The sequence below is a fragment of the Alosa pseudoharengus genome, unplaced genomic scaffold, assembly GCF_046254945.1.
Source record: "Alosa pseudoharengus isolate Yale_2024_CS ecotype anadromous, Long Island Sound unplaced genomic scaffold, YU_APseudo_1.1 YU_APseudo_1.1_scf_3, whole genome shotgun sequence".
NCBI lineage: Eukaryota > Metazoa > Chordata > Actinopteri > Clupeiformes > Clupeidae > Alosa > Alosa pseudoharengus.
Genome location: NW_027468718.1, coordinates 46,213,747 through 46,237,617, shown reverse-complemented (window position 1 = coordinate 46,237,617; position 23,871 = coordinate 46,213,747). Strand labels below are relative to the sequence as shown.

General features: G+C 41.1%; 1 protein-coding gene across 1 annotated transcript; it reads left to right on the top strand.

The window, feature by feature from the left end:
• Positions 1 to 1,577: 1,577 nt before the first annotated feature.
• On the top strand, positions 1,578 to 23,041 carry LOC143099964 (melanoregulin). The gene is made up of 4 exons (XM_076262871.1): positions 1,578 to 1,739; positions 12,249 to 12,339; positions 22,649 to 22,812; positions 22,964 to 23,041. Exons 1-4 carry the CDS (start codon positions 1,578 to 1,580, stop codon positions 23,039 to 23,041), a joined length of 495 nt encoding a protein of 164 aa, XP_076118986.1.
• Positions 23,042 to 23,871: the final 830 nt, after the last annotated feature.

Here is a 23,871-nt window from a genome sequence, read left to right as displayed (position 1 = left end):
GTGTAATTAATTAATTAATTAAATAATGAATTATAAAATTAAATAATACAATAATAAACAAACAAACAACATCACTTTTTGTAACATTTGTGGTTGCTGTTGTATTGTAGGGTGTTGTTGTTTACACTATAGTCATAATAGTGTGATATAATGACTTTTCTATGTAAAAATCAGCACACTTATAATATAATAGAGAATTGCAGAGGCAATGTTGAGTATTGTATTGTGATACAAAATTAAAAGTAAAGAACAGACCTGGGACAATGTCCCCTTATCATCTCTGACTGGAATTTATTGAAAATTAGATGATTGCACAATGAAATGTGTGAAAATCCCTAAAATCGGATGTTGTTTCCTAACGGTCACAATTGTGACTAAGCATAAAAGACTCCTTTTCACCCACTTTTTCAGAAATGTTTTAAAAAATAGTAATTGATTACTTCAAAGGGTTACTCAAGACACATGATTTTGATATATTCAAGTCTGGGAAAAATGTGGGATTAAACGGGTTAACAGTAATCAATTTGTTTATTGAACAAACAACTGAATCCACATGTATGGTTGGATAAAACTAAAAATCAGCTGCACACCGTTTATGACTGATAAACTAATGAACTCCAACTGTGAAGTCAAAAAGTAGGCTAGTTCAATCTCAAACGAATTCCTATCCAATTTAATATGATAACAGGGTTAGGTTCAGTTCTGAAACACACCCGGAAATGAACCCAACGCGATTAAAAACTGCAGACAGAGGAGGAAATCTCCAGCGAGGGTGGTGTATTTTGTGACCTGTGGACCGGTCAATGAGCTATGCAGAAAAGAAAGCTGAGGTCGTTGTCACATGCGCAATTTGGCTCCTCGCAAACGCCGCCTCCAAAAAAGCCTCACGGGTTGCTGGCTTGGCTCACTGGACTCTGTCTTGGCAGCGAACGGAGGCAAGAAATAGTTCGCTATTGTCAAGGTATGCGAGGCTCAACGCAGCGCTTTTCCGTGCGTCAAATGGGTGCGGTATACACATGTTGCTTCTGGGGCTATGCCATGGAGGAAAAGAACGCGATTTTACGGTCAGTAGGCTATGTACAGTTACTTTTTGCGCAGCTGTTGATAATATGACTCATGTATTTTTTTCTAACCTGAACCTGTGTCAAAATAGAGATGCTATTTTCTCAGTCTCCACGTTTTTACAGTGATGGGCATCCTCACCCAGCACTTAGAACATGCATTCTCGAAAACCTATCTGGGTAGCCTATATGATAATTGGTTTGCAGTAAGGATAGAACAGGCAATTCAATTGTGAATAAGAATGTGGGATGCGCTTGTACTTCGCCAAACAACACGTTTGTACTGAATGCCTGAAATACTTGTGTGAACAAAACAAATGTTGTCAACGTGTCAGCTGTTGACAACGAACTTGAAGAATTGTCTTGTGAGTGAATGACCCTAAGCAAACTTATTAGGCTAAATCCTTCCTATACGTATTTTCTTATTTGCCTAGCAGTCATGAATATTTTAACTACCAAGAACTTCCAGCACCGAGCCTGAATGGGGACTCCCGGGTCAGTGTGTCCAGCGGCGCCATGGACCTGTCCCAGGAGTTCCTGCCGGCGCCAGGGGCGGACTCGGACAGACCCCTGTGGAGCACCCCCAGGAACTCCACCCCCAGTAACACTGAACCGGAGTCCGATGGAGAACTCCAGGCCTTCATCAAGATGAGGAACCAGTCAGATAAGGCCTCAGAGGTATGATACTGTAAGCACCACACAAGCTACTGTAATGTTCTACTCTTAATAGCTTCTGTCAGTCACTGTTCTATATCACCACATGATCCATGATTCTATTCTATCATGTTCTATTCTATTCTACTCTGTAGTGCAACATTATACACATTAATCACAAGGATGGTCAGTAAGTGGGAAGTTCTCAAGAACAGTGGCAACACTAGCAGAGGGTTGAGTGCAATGGAGGATGTGTGTGTCTGTGTGTGAGTGGGAGACAGGGGGTCCCTGCCTGAAGGCAGTGGCTTGTGACTTTCCCCCCTCTTTTAAACAACCAAACATGATATAACACCACTGATGATATAACACCACTGCACTTCAAGATCAATCCTACCCCTGGGGCATATGACCTGACCTAAGACCCTAAGGCTGCGGTCCTTCAATGTGTGCAGCAAGCTCCTCAAGATGTTCTATCAGTCTGTTGTGGCCAGCGCCCTCTTCTATGCAGTGGTATGCTGGGGAGGAAGCACAAAGAAGAAGGATGCTGGGCGACTTGACAGGCTGGTAAGGAAGGCTGGCTCTGTAGTGGGAGCTGAACTGGAGTGCATCACTTCAATATCTGACAAAAGGACCCTAAACAAACTGATCAACATCTTGGACAATGAATGTCATCCGCTCTACAGCACTATCAAAAACCAAAAGAGCTTGATCAGCTGGAGACTTCGCTCACTGCCATGCACAACTGAAAGGCTGAGGAAGTCATTTGTTCCTAGGGCCATTGAACTGTTCAATGCCTCACTAAAGGGAAGAGGAGAGATAGACTTCTCTGCTTAGTCTGTCTGCCTCTCCACCCTCTCCATGTCCATGTTTTTTGAGTACTGACTGCCCACTACTGCTTACTACTGTTTTACTACTGTTTTACTATTGTACACAGCCTAATGTTTTTCACTACTGTTACACTGTTTTTCATGCTATATTAGCACACATGATCAATGGCTGCGGTCAGGCTTCTGATACAATACTGAATGAATGAATGGCTATAACCCTATTACCTCAACCTGTTCTTGCACTGAAATAGTTTTTTATTTCACCTTGTCTACATTATACTTTACTCTCCTATTTGTCTATATTATTTATGCTGGTCTCTAGACCTTACTTGCACTGTTGCACTGTTGGACTAATGTTGGACTACTTTTTGCACCTTCACCATGACACTCACTCTCTTGAGCACTTTGCCAGGCACACATAACTAAGGACTATGGTTGGACTACTGTTTGCACCTTCACCATGACACTCACTCCCTTTAGCACCTTACCAGTCCCGGCCCTGTCACTACAAGCGTCTTATGCTTGATCACCCTCAAGCACATTGGACATTCTTAATTGAATTTATATAGTGTATTTAGTATTTAGTTTTGTTAGTTTTCTTATCTTCTACTGTCTTTATTGTACAGTGGAGTTTAGTTATATGTTTATACTTATACTTATGTATACCATTTATGCTGTAAGTGCATGTTGTGTCTGTATGCTACTGAGACCCTTGAATTTCCCCTTGAGGATCAATAAAGTATCTATCTATCTATCTATCTATCTATCTATCTATCTATCTATCTATCTATCTATCTAAGACTCCTCTCCTGCCCCTTTACAAAATACTTACACAAGTACACTTGTCTTTACTAAATGCTACCACTTTCATCTTGTTTTTGTATTTTCTGGGAAAAAACTCTGCTGTGGACTAACCCTCTCATAAAGTTGTGTGTGTGTGTGTGTGTGTTGTACGGACACGCAATGGGCTCACATCTGTCCCCTCCCCTGAGTCCCTCTGTAACGTAATCATTCAATCAGCGCCACTGAATCTGCTCCCGGCGTCCAGTCTGAGGGGGCTCTGTTCCTGCCGCAGGTTTACGGGGCCGAGGAGAACAGCTGGCCCTCTGTGCCTCCCTTGGACATCAAATTAGATCAAAATGCTAATAAAAGCCCCCAAAAAGGGGACAGCGTACAGTACTACAGGTCAGGGTAGTAAGGTAGGTCAGATGGAGTTTTCTGATAAGACGAGTGTTCATCTGGTCATTGAGAAAAGCTGCTGTGTGATTCATTTTAGGATAATATGGCTTTCTTTAGACTGTTTAATGCTCAAACTGCATGTGGAGGAGCTGACATTAATCACACAGCTCTGGCAGGCTGCAGACGAGCCTCGTGCTCTCTCTTGTTAGAAGAGAAGTCCGTTTCTCCCTCTCTCTCTCTCTCTCTCTCCATGTGTCATGAAGACTGCAGACTCATGTTTTGACGAGGGTAGACTATCCACACTTGTCTCCAAGGCAAGTCAAGTCTTTGCCCTCTCATAGATGATTCAACCCACGACCCCATCAGCAGAAAAAAGTAGAAACCCGCTTTGTTTGTACCAACAATGGCCACGTCATTGACATGTGGAGACATGAGTTCGCACAAGAGGTGGTGTGTTTCATTTAGCTAACAGATGGAATTAAAGGCATTTAGGCCAGCCACTCACTGGTTGTGAGTTTGAGGTGCTATTCACCACTGATCCCACATCAGTTAATGGTGCTGTTTTGCTGTGGTGTGCTTTAATGAGGTGTTTCTTAACTTATTTTTTGTCACCTTGTGTTGTGTGGGTGGGAGACAGGGGGTCTCTGCCTGAAGGCAGTGTCTTGTGGAGACCTAAGGGCTTCTACATACTCGACGCACCCGACCGGTACCCTAACGTAGTTAGCGTTAGTCTTTTCACAACAGCGACACCTCTGTTCAGGAGAATTTTGCAACTAGTGTGGCGACCACCACATGTGAGTGTAAATGGTTACGTCGCTTCTGTGACGTCACATTGTCGCGCTACTGGTCGGGTGCGTCGAATATGTGGGACGTTTTATAGTTGTACGGAAGCCCTACGGGGCACACATCTGTCCCCTCCTCTGAGTCCCTTTGTAATGTCTTGTGTTGTATGTTGTATGCTATGCAAAGCTTGAGGTGAAGGTAGTATCAAACCACTGATCAATTCCTAAAACACGATGTCTGAATTGGGATGAGTAACTAAGTATAAGTATATATTCTCTTTTGATTCCGTGAGGGAAATTTGGTCTTTGCATTTATCCCAATCCGTGAATTAGTGAAACACACTCAGCACACAGTGAACACACAGTGAGGTGAAGCACACACTAATCCCGGCGCAGTGAGCTGCCTGCAACAACAGCGGCGCTCGGGGAGCAGTGAGGGGTTAGGTGCCTTGCTCAAGGGCACTTCAGCCATCCCTACTGGTCGGGGTTCGAACCAGTAACCCTCCGGTTACAAGTCCGAAGCGCTAACCAGTAGACCAGGGCTGCCCCAAACTGCAGACTGCAGACATCACTCAGGATCCACTCCACTCAGGATCCAGCCCAGTGTGGCGGTAAATAGTGCATTTTGTCCACACAGACTGCATGGCTGCACAAAAACAAATGAACCATCCACAAACCATACACATCTTTATGCACACAGAAGCACTTTACCGTACATGCCTGGAGGACTTCTTTATACACACAGAAGTACTTTACCGTACTTTCCGGGAGGACTTCTTTATGCACACAGAAGTACTTTACCGTACATGCCTGGAGGACAAGCTCTTCCATATAAACAAAGGGTCTATGTCTGATTGTGTGACAACACAAAGGGTCTATGTCTGATTCACCATCCACTTATTTCAACACAAACACCGTGGCCTGTTATGTATGTGTAAGCATGGCTATGTTGTGTGTGTGTGTGTGTATGTGTGTGTGTGTGTGTGTGTCAACTTCTTTCCTTCGTGATACTGTTGTCTCTGGCCGTGTTTACCTTGTGTGTCCTGGGTCTGGTTTGCGTCCAGTTAAACTGGCCCCTCACCACATGCTTCATTATTCACTTATTACCTTGTTAACCCACATTTAGAGTAATGCACGCCTGGTCTAAAGATGTCTGACCAGACCCCATCTAGATTCCCTCTCTCTCTCGCTCTCTCTCTCTATCTATGGGCTGTATTTTCGGTCACCAGCGCATGGCGTAAAGTTCGTTATTCACTGGCGCGAAGTTGAATTCGTTATTTTGCACCTTTATTTTTTAAGCATTGCGCCCAGGGGTGTGGCAATTAACAACCTAGGGAGGGACCTGGCGCATTGTCTAAAAATCGCTATCATACACCACCTAAACCTGGTCAGAAGTCAATGGCGAGTTGTTCATATGCTATTTTAAGAGCGCATGTCAACAGTCATATTGGCAGGTGCACGCACCATCCTTCTATCATTCATGAACGCACACCAGCGCACGTCCATGCAAAGCATTACAAATTGCACGATTACAATGGTAAACATAATTAGAATAAAGATATTACGAAATACTGTACATCTCATGATGAGTAGTTATTCACCATCATTTGCAAATTGGTAATGACGGTTAAAAGTGATTAGGGGAGAGGCGAGAGACACGTATGGAGCACAGCTGAAGACGCACTGTCACGAGATATAAGCAACTCCTCTGCAGGATAAATGTTGTTTTATTCAGTCATTTGAGCAACATTAGGGTAAGTGTTGCTTTTTCCAGCCTATGTTTTCGATGGTAACCCATTGTCAGTCAATAGTGAAAGTAACTGCATATAACTGTCTTGTCGTTGACTGACTCCTTGGTGAAGTTAGTTTCACTTTGCCAATGAGTTCAAATAATAAACGAGTGCAAATGCGTGAAGGCTATGCTAGGTTTTAGTAAAGCATGGTTTAAGAATGACTATTCCATACGGTCTCGCAAGCAGCCTCCTTCAAATGCGCCGTTGAATGCCAAAATACCGATGCATTTATTTGACATATCGCGCGTTGCGCCGTTAAAGGGAATGACAGATGTCATTCTCATTGGTTTAAAATGATGTTACGCCCCAAACACACCCATATGACTGATTAAAAGACCTAGGAACACCTTGTTACGCCATGCGCTCCACTTTTGAGAACGAAAACCCTCCCAATGTGAACTGGACATCCTACTAAATTTGAATAGACTTTTGACGAGTGACGATGCACTTTAGAATGTCATGATAGGGCCCTATATCTGTTTCTAAAGCAGCACTAAAGAAGATTTGCTCTCGGGGTCCCCCTACAGTTGAGGAGTACAATAATAAACAAACTAAATATGCGTCTTTTGCTACAACGTATGAACACAACTCTGATATAATATAGAGAGAATGCACCGACAGCAGTCTTTAGAAAGAGATCTCCGATGTTCTAGCTTTAATCACCTGTAGAGGGCCACTCAGACAATGGCAGAAGTGCTGTTTGTCATGTTATGCGGTCATGTGCCATCAAAATGATTTTGGAAACATGTTAAAGTAAAAAAAAAAACCTTTACAGTTTTTCTCAGTCACTTTGGTGCTTTTTTCAGATCAGAATGAAAATTCTCATAACTATTAGTTCAACCTCCACAACATTTAGTCATTTGTGCACATCATAGTAGCAATTTCTCCTTCCTCTGAACAAATTGCAAATACTTTTGGACATGTATCAGTTGCTTACATACAATTCTCTGCTGTTTTTTAACATTATCATTTGCTTATGTCATGTCAGTCAAAATTAACTATACTTATGAATGCTGAATAGTCGTTCCCAATAAAACTAATAGTCTTCATTTCATTGCTTGAGTCATTACATACAAAATTGTTGAACTAGTTATCCAATTCTGTCACAATGCTGTAGAATTGCAAAGAGCATACAGTAAAAATGTACGTATTCAGTGTCTTGTACTCACTTACTCACCTAACTACAGCAATGTGTAACTTTACTGTAGTTTTCAAATGGCTGTACAAGTACTGTATAGTGCTGTCTTGAGCATATTCAGGTAGTGTCACCGAGTTCTGACCTTTTTTTGCATTAGAAAACACTGAGAGAACTGTCATAATGAAAACATGACAAAGCCATTTGACTATCTTGTTCATAAACGATGGTGTCAAGACTTCTCATTTTGATGACACTGACAGTTTCATTGACATGAATACCTGCTTTTGAGGAATGGACTATCCATTTTGAGCAAGTGACGTGCTTTTGCAGGTCATCCACTAGGTTTTGCAGTTTGCACTAATTGTTTTGAGAATTGCACTGCTGTGCAAATGTTAATAGTGATGTGAGAAAAGCACCAAAGCGACTGATGTAACTTATTAAAGTAACTCACTTTGGACAAAAGTGTCTGCTAAATGTAATGCAATGTAAATGTAGCGTAGTGTACTATCTCCTCTTTAAATGGATCTTACGTGAACAACAAATGAAGTTCATTCAGCTGCAGATCTCTTAGGCCTCTTTCATTTTTCTCATTCTTCTCTATTTATTTGGCATTAGATAGATAGATAGATAGATATATAGATAGATAGATAGATAGATAGATACTGTAGATAGATAGATAGATAGATAGATAGATAGATACTTTATTGATCCCCAGGGGAAATTCAAGGTCTCAGTAGCATACATGGAGGGAGGGGTTGTGCATATGTGCTAATATAGCAAGCAAACAGTGAGGCAGAAAGACAGTGGTAAAAAGTGGCTAGTGGACAGACAGTATCCAAACATGGAGGGGGTGAAGAGGCAGACAGACTATGCAGAGAAGTCTATCTCTCCTCTTCCCTTAAGTGAAGCATTGAACAGTTCAATGGCCCTAGGAACAAATTACTTCCTCAGCCTTTCAGTTGTGCATGGCAGTGAGCGAAGTCTCCAGCTGATCAAGCTCTTTTGGTTTTTGATAGTGCTGTAGAGCGGATGACATTCATTGTCCAAGATGTTGATCAGTTTGTTCAGGGCAGGACTCGAATTATCTTTTTGTCTTTAAGGGGGTCTCTCTATCTCATAAAAAGTTGGCACACCCCGTGCATAGCCTAACAAGGCGATGAAATAGCCTAGGCGTACAATATATGCGCACGGTAGGCCTAGGCTTTACCTTGACACACGCACACAACAGACATAGATTTTTCATAGAAATTGATTGCTTTTAATTAATTTCAACATATTATTGATTGTAATAGTCCATATTTCATTTCAATTTCACAATACAAAGAAATAGACTAAACGATTTAGTCTGTGCCATTCTCAATTTCACAACGTGACTCATTTGAACCAGACCACCGTCTCAGATAGGCTATCCTCAGTGTCAAACACAATAATGCATGTAGTATAACTTATACACAGGGAAAAAGCACTAACTGGCAGAAATTATAAACCATTGCAGCCAAACTATGTTCTAGTATTGTTGAACCGTGGAAAATGAATAGACAAACAATTTTGGAGTTTGCACTGAGATGTTGTCGGGTAGCCATTGAATATTCCGACATCAGAGATTGCTAACAGGTGTTTCAAAATATCTGGGAACTTTCTGGAGCTCTGAATGGCAGAGGATAGCTACAGATCATCAGACAACACAATTATTGTAGGCTGCATTATGGGCCATAATTTATGGCTTTGTCAATCAACATAGAAGAGGTGAAGCACAAGTTCAACAGCAAATAGGACTTTTCAGCACATATCAAACCATATAGGCTAGCCCAATTAACGCCTATGTAAATAGACAAAACACTCGCATCTATGGGAGCTCGGCTCCCTCTGGCTCCCACGTAATTCGAGCACTGATTTCAGGGTCCTTTTGTCAGATATTGAAGTGATGCACTCCAGTTCAGCTCCCACTACAGAGCCAGCCTTCCTTACCAGCCTGTCAAGTCGCCCCGCATCCTTCTTCTTTGTGCTTCCTCCCCAGCATACTACTGCATAGAAGAGGACGCTGGCCACAACAGACTGGTAGAACATCCTGAGGAGCTTGCTGCACACATTGAAGGAGCGCAGCCTCCTCAGGAAGTACAGCCTGCTCTGCCCTTTCTTGTAGAGTGCGTCAGTGTTGGCTGACCAGTCCAGTTTATTGTCCAGGTGGAGACCCAGATACTTGTAGGTGCTTACCACCTCCACATTGACCCCATCAATGGAGACTGGTAGCAGAGTCGGCTTAGACCTGTTGAAATCCACCACCATCTGATGATTGAGTTTGCACCATTGACTTCTGATGACCAATCACTGCACCAGTCACTGTTACGCCTGACATTTTCAAGCCAGTCAATATTTGTGTGTGTGTGTGTGTGTGTATGTATGTGTGTGTGTGTGTGTGTGTGTGTGTGTGTGTGTGTGTGTGTGTGTGTGTATGTATGTATGTGTGTGTGTGTGTGTGTGTGTGTGTGTGTGTGTGTGTGTGTGTGTGTGTGTGTGTGTGTGTGAGTTGTCTGTGCATTACTACTCATTACCTTACATTTGAATGTGTATGCACAGCACGCGTTCTGGTGTCTGGGAGAATGTTGTAGTATTACCCAGTGTGCAGTATTACATGTGCCCATGTCACTAAAAGGCCTGAGGAACATCTGCTGTTACCAAGACCTTCCCTCTCTGGGGTTTGGGTAGCTATTGGTTACAACTCAAGGAGAGTCTGAACTGACACTTTCTCATACATCATTCACCTCCTGCAAGTCATTTATAATTCTTTCAAATCTACAAACGTTTTACAAAAAACTAAACTAATATAAACTGAAAATATATGCATATTATCTGAAATATCTGAAAGATGGAATGAAGGAATTCATACTTTTAAAAATGCAGAGATATGGAGTACATATTTGAATTCCAGTTTTCAAGTTGTCAGCTTTGACAAGTTTTGCTAATGAAGAGTCCTTGCTGCCTAGGTGACAGACAGGGATGTAGTGGAGGCTAAACGCAAGTAAACATGGTTTATCCACCTCTGAAATTTCAGAAAGAGTTTATCCACCTTTTATTAGAATTTATCCACTTCTCAACAGAGTTTATTCACCAATTGCAACTTTTAACATTCAAAAATCACACTGTATTATCCACATGCACAATATCCACTCATCAACACTACGAACCATACAGTAATACCACTGGTATTGTTATAAACGTTGGACAATAACCTCCATCATCACCAAACATGTTACCGAATTCGATACAGAATGGCGAAGTCCACCTCACCATCATAGAATTAATAGTTTACCCACCTCTTATTTTACCACTACATCTCTGGTTACAGAGTAATGTAATTTCTATTTTGTAAAAGGGCTCCGACCAACAACGCCCTATGTCTATTTGTAGATGATAATGAGTGTACATTATTCGATTGGGACCAAAATTACGTCAATCGGTGCCTAATTAATGACTTAATGGAGTGATTTACTTTGATGCAGTGAAGTTGCCCCAAAAAGCTATATGCTATTCAGTTGTAAATGTATAGTACAGTCTTACTCAAAACTGCATCGATTGGCGTTGTTTTGGTCCCAAATGAAAAGTTACACTCAGGTGTGCGTGCAGCCTCACACATGGGGCTGTATTTTGGGTCACCAGCGCATGGCGTAAAGTTCGTTATTCACCGGCGCGAAGTTGAATTCGTTATTTTGCACCTTTATTTTTTAAGCATTGCGCCCAGGGGTGTGGCAATTAACAACCTAGGGAGGGACCTGGCGCATTGTCTAAAAATCGCTATCATACACCACCTAAACCTGGTCAGAAGTCAATGGCGAGTTGTTCATATGCTATTTTAAGAGCGCATGTCAACAGTCATATTGGCAGGTGCACGCACCATCCTTCTATCATTCATGAACGCACACCAGCGCACGTCCATGCAAAGCATTACAAATTGCATGATTACAATGGTAAACATAATTAGAATAAAGATATTACAAAATACTGTACATCTCATGATGAGTAGTTATTCACCATCATTTGCAAATTGGTAATGACGGTTAAAAGTGATTAGGGGAGAGGCGAGAGACACGTATGGAGCACAGCTGAAGATGCACTGTCACGAGATATAAGCAACTCCTCTGCAGGATAAATGTTGTTTTATTCAGTCATTTGAGCAACATTAGGGTAAGTGTTGCTTTTTCCAGCCTATGTTTTCGATGGTAACCCATTGTCAGTCAATAGTGAAAGTAACTGCATATAACTGTCTTGTCGTTGACTGACTCCTTGGTGAAGTTAGTTTCACTTTGCCAATGAGTTCAAATAATAGACGAGTGCAAATGCGTGAAGGCTATGCTAGGTTTTAGTAAAGCATGGTTTAAGAATGACTATTCCATACGGTCTCGCAAGCAGCCTCCTTCAAATGCGCTGTTGAATGCCAAAATACCGATGCATTTATTTGACATATCGCGCGTTGCGCCGTTAAAGGGAATGACAGATGTCATTCTCATTGGTTTAAAATGATGTTACGCCCCAAACACACCCATATGACTGATTAAAAGACCTAGGAACACCTTGTTACGCCATGCGCTCCACTTTTGAGAACGAAACCCCTCCCAATGTGAACTGGACATCCTACTAAATTTGAATAGACTTTTGACGAGTGACGATGCACTTTAGAATGTCATGATAGGGCCCTTAGTGTGTTAGACTGTGCTTTTTTCTTGAAACCATAGATTCGGTATGGTTAATATTTTCACAGATTGCATCATTACCTTTCTGATAATGAATGTAAAGTCTCTCTTTGTGGCTCCCTTCAGGAGTGGGAGAAGCTGAACTATGACATCCACACGCTGAAGTGTGCCCGCCGGGAAGTCTCCACCAGGTGGAAGAAGATCCTGCTGATGCTGGGTGAGACCACAGGGCTCTTTCAGTTGTTTCCATGGTGATACAGTAGGTCTCTTGTGCATGTGCTCCTTTACAGTGGGGTTGTAGTCAGGATGTAGCTGGGGTGGGGCTACAGTTGGAGTTTATGGAAGGGGGGGGGGGGGTCCATCTTATATAGGTCAAAAATTGTTTTAAAGAAGCTCTATGCAGGTCTGGTTATTCCTTCGCTGTTTCTGGGTTTTCGCCTGATTTGGGCTCGCATTTTTCACAACATAGCTCCCCCTGCAGCTTCGGTAGCCAGTGACTGCTACACTAAACCCCCACTAGCTAGCGAGCTAGCCATCAAGAAACCAAGCTAAACACATACAGGGCTCACAATAAAACGGTCGAGCAAACACATTGTTCAAGAGACTATCAAACCACATTACAAAAACGAAGTTCACCCAAGGGTATGCTACTTACAATTTCAACAGCAACAAAGCCAAGTCGGCGTCCGTTTTGCAGTCTTCTTAGAAACTACAATCTTACTACATTTTCGAGTCACATCCGGATTTCTTCGGTCCGAGACCAGAAAGTTGCATATTCGTTTTTTCTCACGAAGGGTGAGACGAAGCACCCACCAAACGACCCAAAAAGTGTTGTAGAACCATCAGAACGACTCTCAACCTGCATAATTAAGGTCATTTGCTAAAATTGTTGCATAGGGCCTCTTTAAATGCATGTCTTTATCGCTCTTTTTATCAATGTCTTTCTGCTTTCACTCTCTTTTCTCTTTATTTCTTTCTGTCATTCTCTCTTTCTCTCTCTCTTTACCTTGACATTTTTCATCCTTCTTTCCATCTCTCTTTTTGTGCAATACTCTCTCTTCACTTTTTTTGCTCACTATATGTCTGTTTGGCCGTGTTCATGTATTTCATTCTCTCTCTCTCTCTCTCTTTAGCTCTCTCCTACTCCATTGGTATCTATCCTGTTCTCCCTCAGCGTCCCTCCCTCTGTTCTTCTTCTCCATTTTCTCTCTCTCATCCTCACCAGGTGAAGGAGGGAGGAGTGCTTTGCTCCCCCAGGTCTCCTGCTTTAACATAGAATTAGCCCTTTGGATGAAATGTGCCTTATAATCATGCATACTGACCACATCACTCTAGGGTCAGGCAGAGCAGGACTACATGTGACCACAGAGACCTACTTCATATCGTATCAGTCTCTCTCTTTCTCCAGGGATTAAAGTGAAAAAAAATCGTTTGACTGAACTTTTTTCAGGCCATAAGTCATACGTTCTTCATATCTACCATAGCACCCCTTTTGCGGTCGCGACCTATTGGTTTTTAATGTACAAAAAGATGCAAACAGCAAAGTAAAGGGAGTATTCACCTTATTCACACGGCGGCCATTGTTTAAACCAAAACGAGGCTACAGGGTACACTTACTATATAATTAATGCCACCTACAGGCAGTGTTGGGCAAGTTACTTCAAAATCGACAAAGTAATTTGTCGATTTCAATTAACCACATTATAATCAATAGGCCAAAATCATAATTGTGTATCTGTGCCGAATTTCGTAATTCAAGTCCAGTGCAGAACTGAATAAGAAAATCATAAGGCTATGTATCTTGAAGTTCCAGTATGTGAGAAACTTGATATGCCTTAATATCTCCAACCTCAAGTATGCAGCTAATAAGGAAATAGAATTGTTATTTAATTAAACAAGGTGAACTTGTCCCCACTGTAGAATGCAGAAATGGATGCTACAAGGAAGGGAATTCAAACACACTCAACACCTTACCATCTATTGATGTCATTGTGGTTCATTGAGATATCTGACATTTTTTCTGTTAAAGATTGGCATGGAGACAATAGGACATGGTTGCCTTTGTCGGTGTCCTTATGTGAACTTGCACAGGTAAACTTGCTCATCTTTACTTGCGTACGACTTCACACCAGTGCTTCACACCAGAGCTGATGCTTCAACAATAGCCGTCACTGAAAAGCTGTTAGTGTCTTTGAACACAGCTGTTCTCACATTAGCTGATTGCGATAAAAATAAACCATTGTTGCCTAATTACCAATTATTCATTACACCTGTGTGTAGTATCTACTTTTTTTAGTGTGTTTCACATATAGTATTTTGCAGTATTTCTAAAATACAAAAATACACACCAATAAAGTATTTTGATACAAAATACTGAGCCATTTCCTTCAACCCAATAAAATACAAATGACAAAATACTATTTTGTATTTGAAATACAAATACATATTACATGTTTCAGAAATACTACCCATCCCTGGGAACAGGCAGATTAGCCTACATCTTTATAGTTGACCATATGATGACATACTTGGGTTAATACTGTATTTCACCAGTTAGGGCACCACAATGGCCAGCAGCGGCACTGTGTAGCCTGTCTTGACAAGTTTTGGGTTACAATATACAGGTAGTGGGCTCTCTGTTGATTTTAATGAGTAGGCCTAAGCCTAAAGTTACAGCATTTCTATCACAATTGACCAGACTTCGACCTTTTGTCTGCTTTTAACAACATTCTGGCTATGATTGTTCCTTGTATTGCATCATGAGCCATCACTGCGCCTATTGCATTCTACTGTTGTTAGCCTTAAGCCTAGCTCAGTCATTATGTTATACCCCATCGCCCTCCATTAGAAGGAATGAGCTGCATTGAGCATAATAAACTGCATTTAGAATTCCAAATCCATATTTATGACCGCCACTAGCGAAGCGGTCATATAGGGATTGTCAAAGTTTTTTTTTTTTTTTTTTTTTTTTTTCCCCGTCATCTACTTCCTGAATTTTTGGTCAACGATACCCGGGACACCGAACCACCGGGGCACATGAAATTTGGTGGGTATGTAGCCCCACTAGACTTTTACGGAAAAATTTCGTTTCGTCCCCGGGGGCCACTCCCCCCCCCGTGCTGGGCCCCCCGAACCGCAAAAAAAGCAGTTTTTCCTAAATAACTACCTGAACCGTGGCACTGAGGATGAAGAATCTTTTATGGTATGTTGGTCTCAAGGGCCCACATCAACCTGGCCCATAATCACTCATTTGTGATTTGCACCCCCCCGGTAAAAAATGAAAATGCAATATTATTCTGCTTTAATCGCCCCTATCTTCAGTTAAGATGTTCAGAACTGCACCAAATTTAATTGACCTGGCATTCTCTGGGGGTATGCCAAGTTTCGTAGAATTTCATCCATGGGGGGGTCCTAAAAAAATTAGGTTATGTGTACATTTAGTGACTGTACACTCATTGGCCTGTAGATGGTGGTGCACACTCATGCACACACACACAGGCACCCACATACTATCGGTATTAGAACAGCCGATACATAATTACAAATTCAGTAGGATTAAAAGAAAGCCAAAATAAATATTCATCATCATCATCATGGCTGCATTTCCAGTATTGGCAATAAGTAGTCGTTTGTCCACTAGATGGCGCATCGTTGCAGTGAGACATAATTTTGTTGGAAGTTGGAAAAACAATGGACGCTTCCTACAAGGACTGTTTACCACAGAGAACGTCTAATAAGGATAGGACAATGTTCACATGAAATGTAATTCCCATTTCTTCTCGAAGCCGAAATAAATCTGAGGATGTTTATCGGACATGCTTGGTTTTTACTGCAGGTACGTTAATCTTATAATATCAATATGGACTTAGGTAATGTTACCGTTAGCGTTGGTTGAGTGATGGAGGCCAATTTGATTGATTGCATTTGTAGAAAACTATAAATGCGGTTATACCAAGCAAATTGATAGCAGCACTGTAATTGTATCTTTTGACTGTCATTTGTTGCACGTGCTACAAAAATCATTCTGTGCAATGGAAGATTTACCAACGTTACACCAGTAAACAGACTGAGACGCCTGTTTATTTTGTGTTAAGTGCGTGCAGGGTGTGAGAGGGGAATCGATGTGCTTTGATTCCAGCTTGGTAGTTAGTCTGTGAGATTAAAGAGCACGTGTGTGTGAAGTATCCAAACAATGACACCTTCATTTCATTATGGCTGCTTTAGCATCACACCTTAAGCTACTGTGTAGTGGGTCCCATTTAGAAGTGGCTACTTCATTCGCGCTTTCCTTGACTCATGGAGCTGCGTGAATTTTATTACAACTTTTCGCCACGATATGTCAGTTTAAGTCCGCTTGATACTGTAAGGCGTAAGCCATTGGTTTCCAAAAGAGATTTTATTTGTGTCGCCAGCATAGCCTATTGACAATTTATGGTGTAAATCGGCCTACCTTATAAACCTGTAGCTTAGGGAAGCTAACAACTTTCTATTAGGATCTAGTTTGTTAGTTACAGTTTTGTCATAACTCCCTGATGCATTTTTGCATTTAGAATAGCCAGAGCGTGGACATCTCAATCGGAAAATTAAACAATATCGGGTGCCTATATGGACTTGGCTGGGTGAACCCAGCCTGATCTGCCCGCTATTTATTTTTTGATTTCTTAAAAGATTGAGCTTGGTCTGGTGAAAGCCAGACTAGCCATGGACCTCAGTTACACAATGCAAGGGAACATGAATCAGCCTATATTTGCACGAACAATAACGGACAACAGCTCTTCAACTTTGGCCCGTTAAAATGTGTATGAACAGTCTAGCGCCGCATTTCATCAAGGCCCATTTGGACATGTCAGTTATTTGCACCACTGGTTAGATGTAAAACAGCATTTCGTTTAATTTGTGCATTAACAATAACGTTTCAGACTACTGTTACTTAATTTGTGCATTGACAATAAAGTATCACATGAACTAAAGATGACTAAAATCTTATGTAGAAGAAGAAACATTCACAAAAAATCCATCCATCCAAAAATGACCTTTGTTTTTGATAGCTGTTGAAAACGGCATGGAACGGACAGAGATGTTTTTGTTTATTTATAAATAAATAAATAAATAAATAAATAAAATTATGCTGATACCTTTTGCTTTTCCCAAATACAATGTAGCCTACAGGTGTAAGTGACCTTTCATCAATCCAGTTGCAATGGATGAACTGTGATGAACTGCCCTACTTGTGATTGTTTAGAGATTTTAAAGGTTTTATAACAATGCTACATCTTCTTTGGCTATTCTACAATCTATTCACCTTTTCAGCACCAGTAGGCTACTTTCTGTACAGCCGCACACACACACTCAGGCATGCCAAAGAAGTATACACAAAAGTTTCAAGAGTGGGGGATGGAGTAAAATATGGAGACAAAATGAAGTGTGATTTATTTTCGCGGAACGGATGTACAGGACATATTTTGTACCGCTATGCGGTACATCTAGTTCTAGATATTTTGGTAAAAGTAACTTAAAAGTAATACAATAGTAGTGTAATGCCTTACAATTCAGAGACAGTAATATTATAATGTAACAAATTACTTTGAAATGACAGTAATAAGTAATACATAATACATTACGATTTTGAAGTAACTTGCCCAACACTGCCCCTGGCACTTTAATTTCTCTACACCATGGCTTGTTAGTTCTCCCCCATTTCCAACAGCCGCCCATCTCCATTTATTTTTTAACTTTTGACACCTGCCTTCCTTTAGCAACAACGCATCCATGACAGCTAGTGGCCTTGCCAAATAGACGCACACAAATGACGCTAATATGCGAGGTTCTGGTAGGCATACTGGTTATGGTTTTGTGCTATAAATTAATAATATTTTATAGCAAAGTTTTAAGTTGACTATTTTGATTGCATGGTTATTTTTTGTCAACATACACTCACAACCTACTGTCGTTAAAAGTGAGGCCTAAAGCAAAATAGGCTACAAGGCTGTCTGTGCGTCACAAACACGACTGACCCCCTTACTAAACAGTTCGCGATGATGACAATATTATTATTATTTTATGTTAACACGCTCAGTCAAAACCTTCCGTTGCAAATTGTGAAAAACATTGATGTACATGTCATAACAGACTGGATAATACATTGCATACGGTTTATATTGCGACGCTTTACACATAATGTTAGTTGCATTGATTAAAAACTGTAACAATAATAGTAGCCTACATGGGGTGGCATAGCATTATGGCTATCTGTTCAAGTCATAGGTGACACCCAAAAGGAATGACCTCCCCTGACAAGAGTTCGCGATAGTAAGAAATTGTCTAAATTGATGCACGGAAAGAACACAGCCTAGCCTACACTTCTTCTCCGAATTCGCACATAGAGCTCACAATATCATATCCAAAAAAGTTAAACGGATTTGCCAACCTCATCAGCTGTCTCGATTGTGTCACTATAATCCAACTTTTAGACCGTTATTAGTCCTCCATATGTGTTCTTTTTTTTAAGCAAACGCCCCAGGCCAATGAGACAAGCGTGTAGCTACAACATAAACAAAGCGGAACTCATGGCTGACGTAGACTAAGCTATCTTCTTGAGCCGTCACTGATTGAGACACAGAAAGTTCTCAAGAACACTATTAGGTCTTTAAACATTTACCATCACACACATTAATTCATCGGACCTAATATTTGTAGTTGCTTTAAAAAAAGGAAAAGAAAAGGTGATAGCCCTCCCCCCCCTCCTATTTTTTTTTTTCTCATCGGATCTGCATCGATCTCAAATATGACATTTCTAAAATAAAATTGACGGAAATCCGTCGTACGACGGAGAACTTTAATCCTTGTTTCTCTCTCTCTCTCTCTTTCTCTCTCTCTCTTTCTCTCTCTCTCTCTCTTTCTCTCACTAGTATTGTTGTATTGGTCTGTATGAGCTTGTTGTCTTGAGACTCTGAGTTTGCGAGCATGCCATGGCTACTGACCCCAACAAACAACTCATTCATCTAGACTTACCTCAGTATGGTTGCATACACACACACACACACAAATATATCCAAAAATCTGAATGTTATGCACGCACGCACAAACACAGAGAGAGAGAGAGAGAGAGAGAGAGAGAGAGAGAGAGAGACACACCCACACACACAAATCCTGATGCCATACTTTTATCACATGATCACATATTATTTGAATTGTAGAATTGTGCGTGCATAACTACGGAGCCCTCCGGGTGACATGGGGAAAAAAAACATGGGTTAAAAAAAAAAAAAAAAAAAGTAATGGGGGAAAAAAACATGAAGAAGAAAAAAAAAACGATGCACTTTTGCGGGATCTCATTGCGGGATCTCGCAAAGTTTTGCGAGATCCCGCAAAAGTTTTGCGAGATCTCGCAAAACTTTTTTTCTGCTTTTGGAACTTGCTGGGCTTCCTACTTGACCCCAATAGGCCCACAAACCACTACCGCCAGATGGCAATCGTATCATGATACTATGATTGCTCTATCACTGTTGTGTGTTGTGGGTTTTCTGGACACATTACATAGGCCTATGACACGGGAGGGAGAGGGAGACACCTGCGTGCAGACACGCACACACAGCAGGCTACAATAAATTGCCTAACAGACAGCAGCCTAATTTCGAGGTATCACTAATACCTATTAAATAGCCTTAATGTAAAGGACACAGAACTGTAAGCTCAAATTCAAAAATGCTTGAAGTCTACCCAAACATATGCAAAGGGAATATATATAAATTGTGTTGCATATAGCCAGCTTAATTAATGTCAATTTAAAGATTATGATTAGCAGTTTCTATGCATTTTTCCATTGATAGTTACAGGAAGCCACGTTGTTGTTTAAACTATTATTGCTTCTAGTCCACGTTACCTCCAGTTTCACTTGCTGCAGGGACGCACACATTGCATGAGCGATCATAAGCGTTCTATCTCCGATGTAGAACTCAAATGTGTCTTGACGCCGCCGTTGTAAGATCAGATCAAATAAGACGTTCTAAATGGAACGCGATGTAATTAAGCTGTTCCTTTCCAAGCGTCTTGGAGACGTACTGTATGTGTGCTGACTGGGCTATGTCTATATACAGCGGAGAAAATAAGTATTGAACACGTCAACATTTTTTTCAGTAAGTATACTTCCAGTGAGGCTATTCGCATGAAATTTTCACCGGACATTAGTATTAACTTAGGTAATCCACACATATATAAAAATCCAAACATTAATGTCTAAAAGTAGAGTTATGAGTAAAAAAGTGGAATGGCACAGGGAAAAAGTATTGAACACGCTAAGAAAAAGCAGTACACAAAGGCAAGGAATAGCAAGGAACAAACTGGAATCTATAAGTATTTAGAGAAATTATCCCTCCTATCTGTGCAAATTGATATAAACTGGGTTAGTACAGACTGGTGGGCTATAAAAAGGTTTTTTGTTACCAAGGTGTCACACAAGAAACATTTCATGATGGGTAAAAGCAAAGAGCCCTCCCAAGACCTTTGCAACCTTATTGTTGCAAAACATATCAATGGAACTGGTTACATATGCACATCAAAACTTCTGATTCATCCAGCAAGCAGTGCTGGAGCCATTATCTGCAAGTGGAAGGAACATCACTGCATCATCAACTGGCCATGCACAGGATCTCCTTGCAAGATTTCTGACCAGGAAGTCAGAAGGATAGTCAGAAGAGTAGCCCAAGATCCAAGGACCACTCAGAGAAAGCTCCAGAAAGGCTTGGAGGCAGCAGGTACAATTGTTACAGAGAAAATCATAGGTAATGCACTTCACCGCTATGGCCTCTATGCACGCTCATCCCGCATGACTCTATTGCTGAAGAAAAACATGTCAAACCTCGTTGAAAGTTTGCTACACAACATTTGGACAATCCTATGAAATACTGAGAGAATGTATTCTGGTCTGGTGAGAGCAAAATTGAACTTTTCGGATGTCATACTACACACCATATTTGGAGGAGAAATGGCACTGTGCATCACCCTAAAAATACCATACCAACAATGAGGTTTGGAGGTGGTGACATCATGGTGTGGGCTGTTTTTCATCTCATGGTACTAGCAGACTTCATACAGTTGAAGGAATCATGAATGGAGTCATTTTGTTCAGGGAGAATCTTGCCATCCACCAGGATGATGAGGATGAGACATGGCTAGACCTTCCAGCAGGACAATGATCCAAACCATTCAGCAAAGGAAACTCAATTGGTTTCAGAGAAAGGAAATCAAGGCCCTGACTTTAATCCAATTGAACAGTTTTGGAAGTTAACTAAAGATCAGGATTCACAAGAGGGACCCCTGGAATCTTCAATATTAAAGGACTATCTGTTTAAAAGAATGGGCCAAAATCACACCAGAATACTGTGACTGATTAGTTTTCGTCATACAGGAAATGCCTTGAAGCTGTCATTACGAATAAAGGCTTTTCCACAAAGTATTTAAGAAATTTCAGCAGGCGTGTTCAATACTTTTTTCCTGTGTCATTCCACTTTATTACACATAACTCTACCTATGGACTTTAATGTTTGGATTTTTTTATATGGGTGGATTATCTGAGTTAATAGTAATATCTGGTGAAAATTTCATGCAAATAGCCTCATTGGAAGTATACTTACTGAAAAAAATTTTGACGTGTTCAATACTTATTTTCCCCGCTGTAGTTGATGACACCAAATGAATAAGTATGCTGCAAATGAGCAGACGTGTGAAGCACCGGGCATAACTTAATTTCGCGGCTACGTGGAGCAGTAGTAGGTTAATTGTTGAGGAGGCCCATAGTTTGAGAAAAGCTGCAGATCATAGGCAGAGAAAGCATAATGCTCTGAGAACAGTAGCCAAAGGTTTTCCTGCAGAAACAGGTGCCTTGGTGCACGCACCCCGCTTTCACTTTGACTCCCTGCATTGTGACAAAAACTGTCAGTCAGACAGTGAATTTTGGTTTACTAAATTAGCATAATGCGGTAACAATTATCATTTCAATTCTATCTGAAATCTGCTCACTGCAGACGTTACAATACAGACCCAAGCAGCAGCATAGCCTTGAAAGACGTACACTTTGAATTTGATCAGGGGGTTTGACAGTCCCGTGTCATAGGCCTATGTAATGTGTCCAGAAAACCCACAACACGCAACAGTGATAGAGCAATCATAGTATCATGATACGATTGCCATCTGGCGGTAGTGGTTTGTGGGCCTATTGGGGTCAAGTAGGAAGCCCAGCAAGTTCCAAAAGTAGAAAAAAAGTTTTGCGGGATCTCGATGCAAAAGTGCATGGTTTTTTTTTTGTTCTTCATGTTTTTTTTCCCCATTACTTTTTTTTTTTTTTTTTTTTTTTTTTTTAACCCATGTTTTTTTTCCCCATGTCACCCGGAGGGCTCCGTACATACCAATGGGTGAGTTACTGAAATGTATTAAAGTGTGTGTGTGGTGGTGTGTGTGTTTGTGTGCATGTGTGTGTATGTGTGTGTGTGTGTGTGTGTGTGTGTGTGTGTATGTTCTCATTGCTCTAGGCTACCAACGGGAGGTGGACGCTCTGCTCTCTGTGAACAGACAGATGGCTCAGCTCGAGTCTGAGAACTTGGACAGGGCTCGAGAACTGCTCCAGACCATATGGGAGGAGTCTGGACTCTTCCCCCCCGGCATCGCAGCCAATGACAGATATGTCGTCGTCATGGTAACCTCTACTGTTACATCACCGTTGTTTTAACTTAAAAGTGTTTTACGTTTTTATGGCGCATGTGTGAAGTGTGTTGTCAGCTGTTTGTTGAGGATGGTAATGTCATTTTGTTTTGCCCTCTGTGTGTCTGTCCTGTTATTGTTGTCAGGATCGCCTGATCTCTCTGGACAGTGCAGACGACTTTGTTCGAATAGCCAAGGAGAAGTATCCAAAAGCACCAGAATGAGAGAGTGAGATAGAGAGAGAGATACCGTGGGTACCGAGGATAACATGAACAAATCGTATGATGTGGCTGCATGTCTCGATGAATAATGTTTCACTACCCCCTGTTGGTAGAGGGTATAAATGGAATGTACCAATCAAATCTTTTTGACATGACTGTATATTATGATTTTACTGAATGATGGCTCATTTGAAAATGTAAAGGCGGAAATGAGCATGCATAAAGGATGCTTTATATGCAGATGCAGGTCGTATTTATTCTGCAAAGAGCATTAATTTACTAAACTGTCAGTATATGATTACCCTGGAAATCCAGAGTTCTCGCGAGAGCACAATGGAATTGTCTCTGCGAGACACTCTGGCAATGAGCAATGATGCACGTTACTTTTACCCCAACATTCCGGAGAACCAGCTAAACTGATGAAGACAGCGCTGCAACGTTGGAGGACAGTACACATTGGTCGTAGTGTTATCAGATTGCGTCAAAGTCCGAAATCATTCAGAGTGAACATGGTCTAGTGTTATCCAATTGCGTGCAGTGAGATTTTTAAATGCATGCTTGTTGCCGCCCCCCATTACATTGTTCGTGGCTAGACCCTTAATCTTTCTAGATTATCAGGGTCTGGATTTTCCAGGCTAGTGTATGATAACCTTTGTTACAAAACATATTATTGGTAATAATACTTTTTGGTATAAAATGTTAATAAAAATGAGATTGTATCAAACTTCAGACCATGGATAATCATTTCTGAGATTATCAGATCGAAAACAGTACTGTTATTTTGACATTCAAAGATGGCTAACTTCAGTCATTTACAGCTGAAGTTGTGTGTT

Coding starts and splice junctions, on each gene's coding strand:
- LOC143099964 (XM_076262871.1), top strand. CDS start 1,578: ATGGACCTGTCCCAGGAGTTCCTGCCGGCGCCAGGGGCGGACTCGGAC. Junction 1,740..12,248: donor AGTCAGATAAGGCCTCAGAG/GTATGATACTGT, acceptor GGCTCCCTTCAG/GAGTGGGAGAAGCTGAACTA. Junction 22,813..22,963: donor ACAGATATGTCGTCGTCATG/GTAACCTCTACT, acceptor TATTGTTGTCAG/GATCGCCTGATCTCTCTGGA.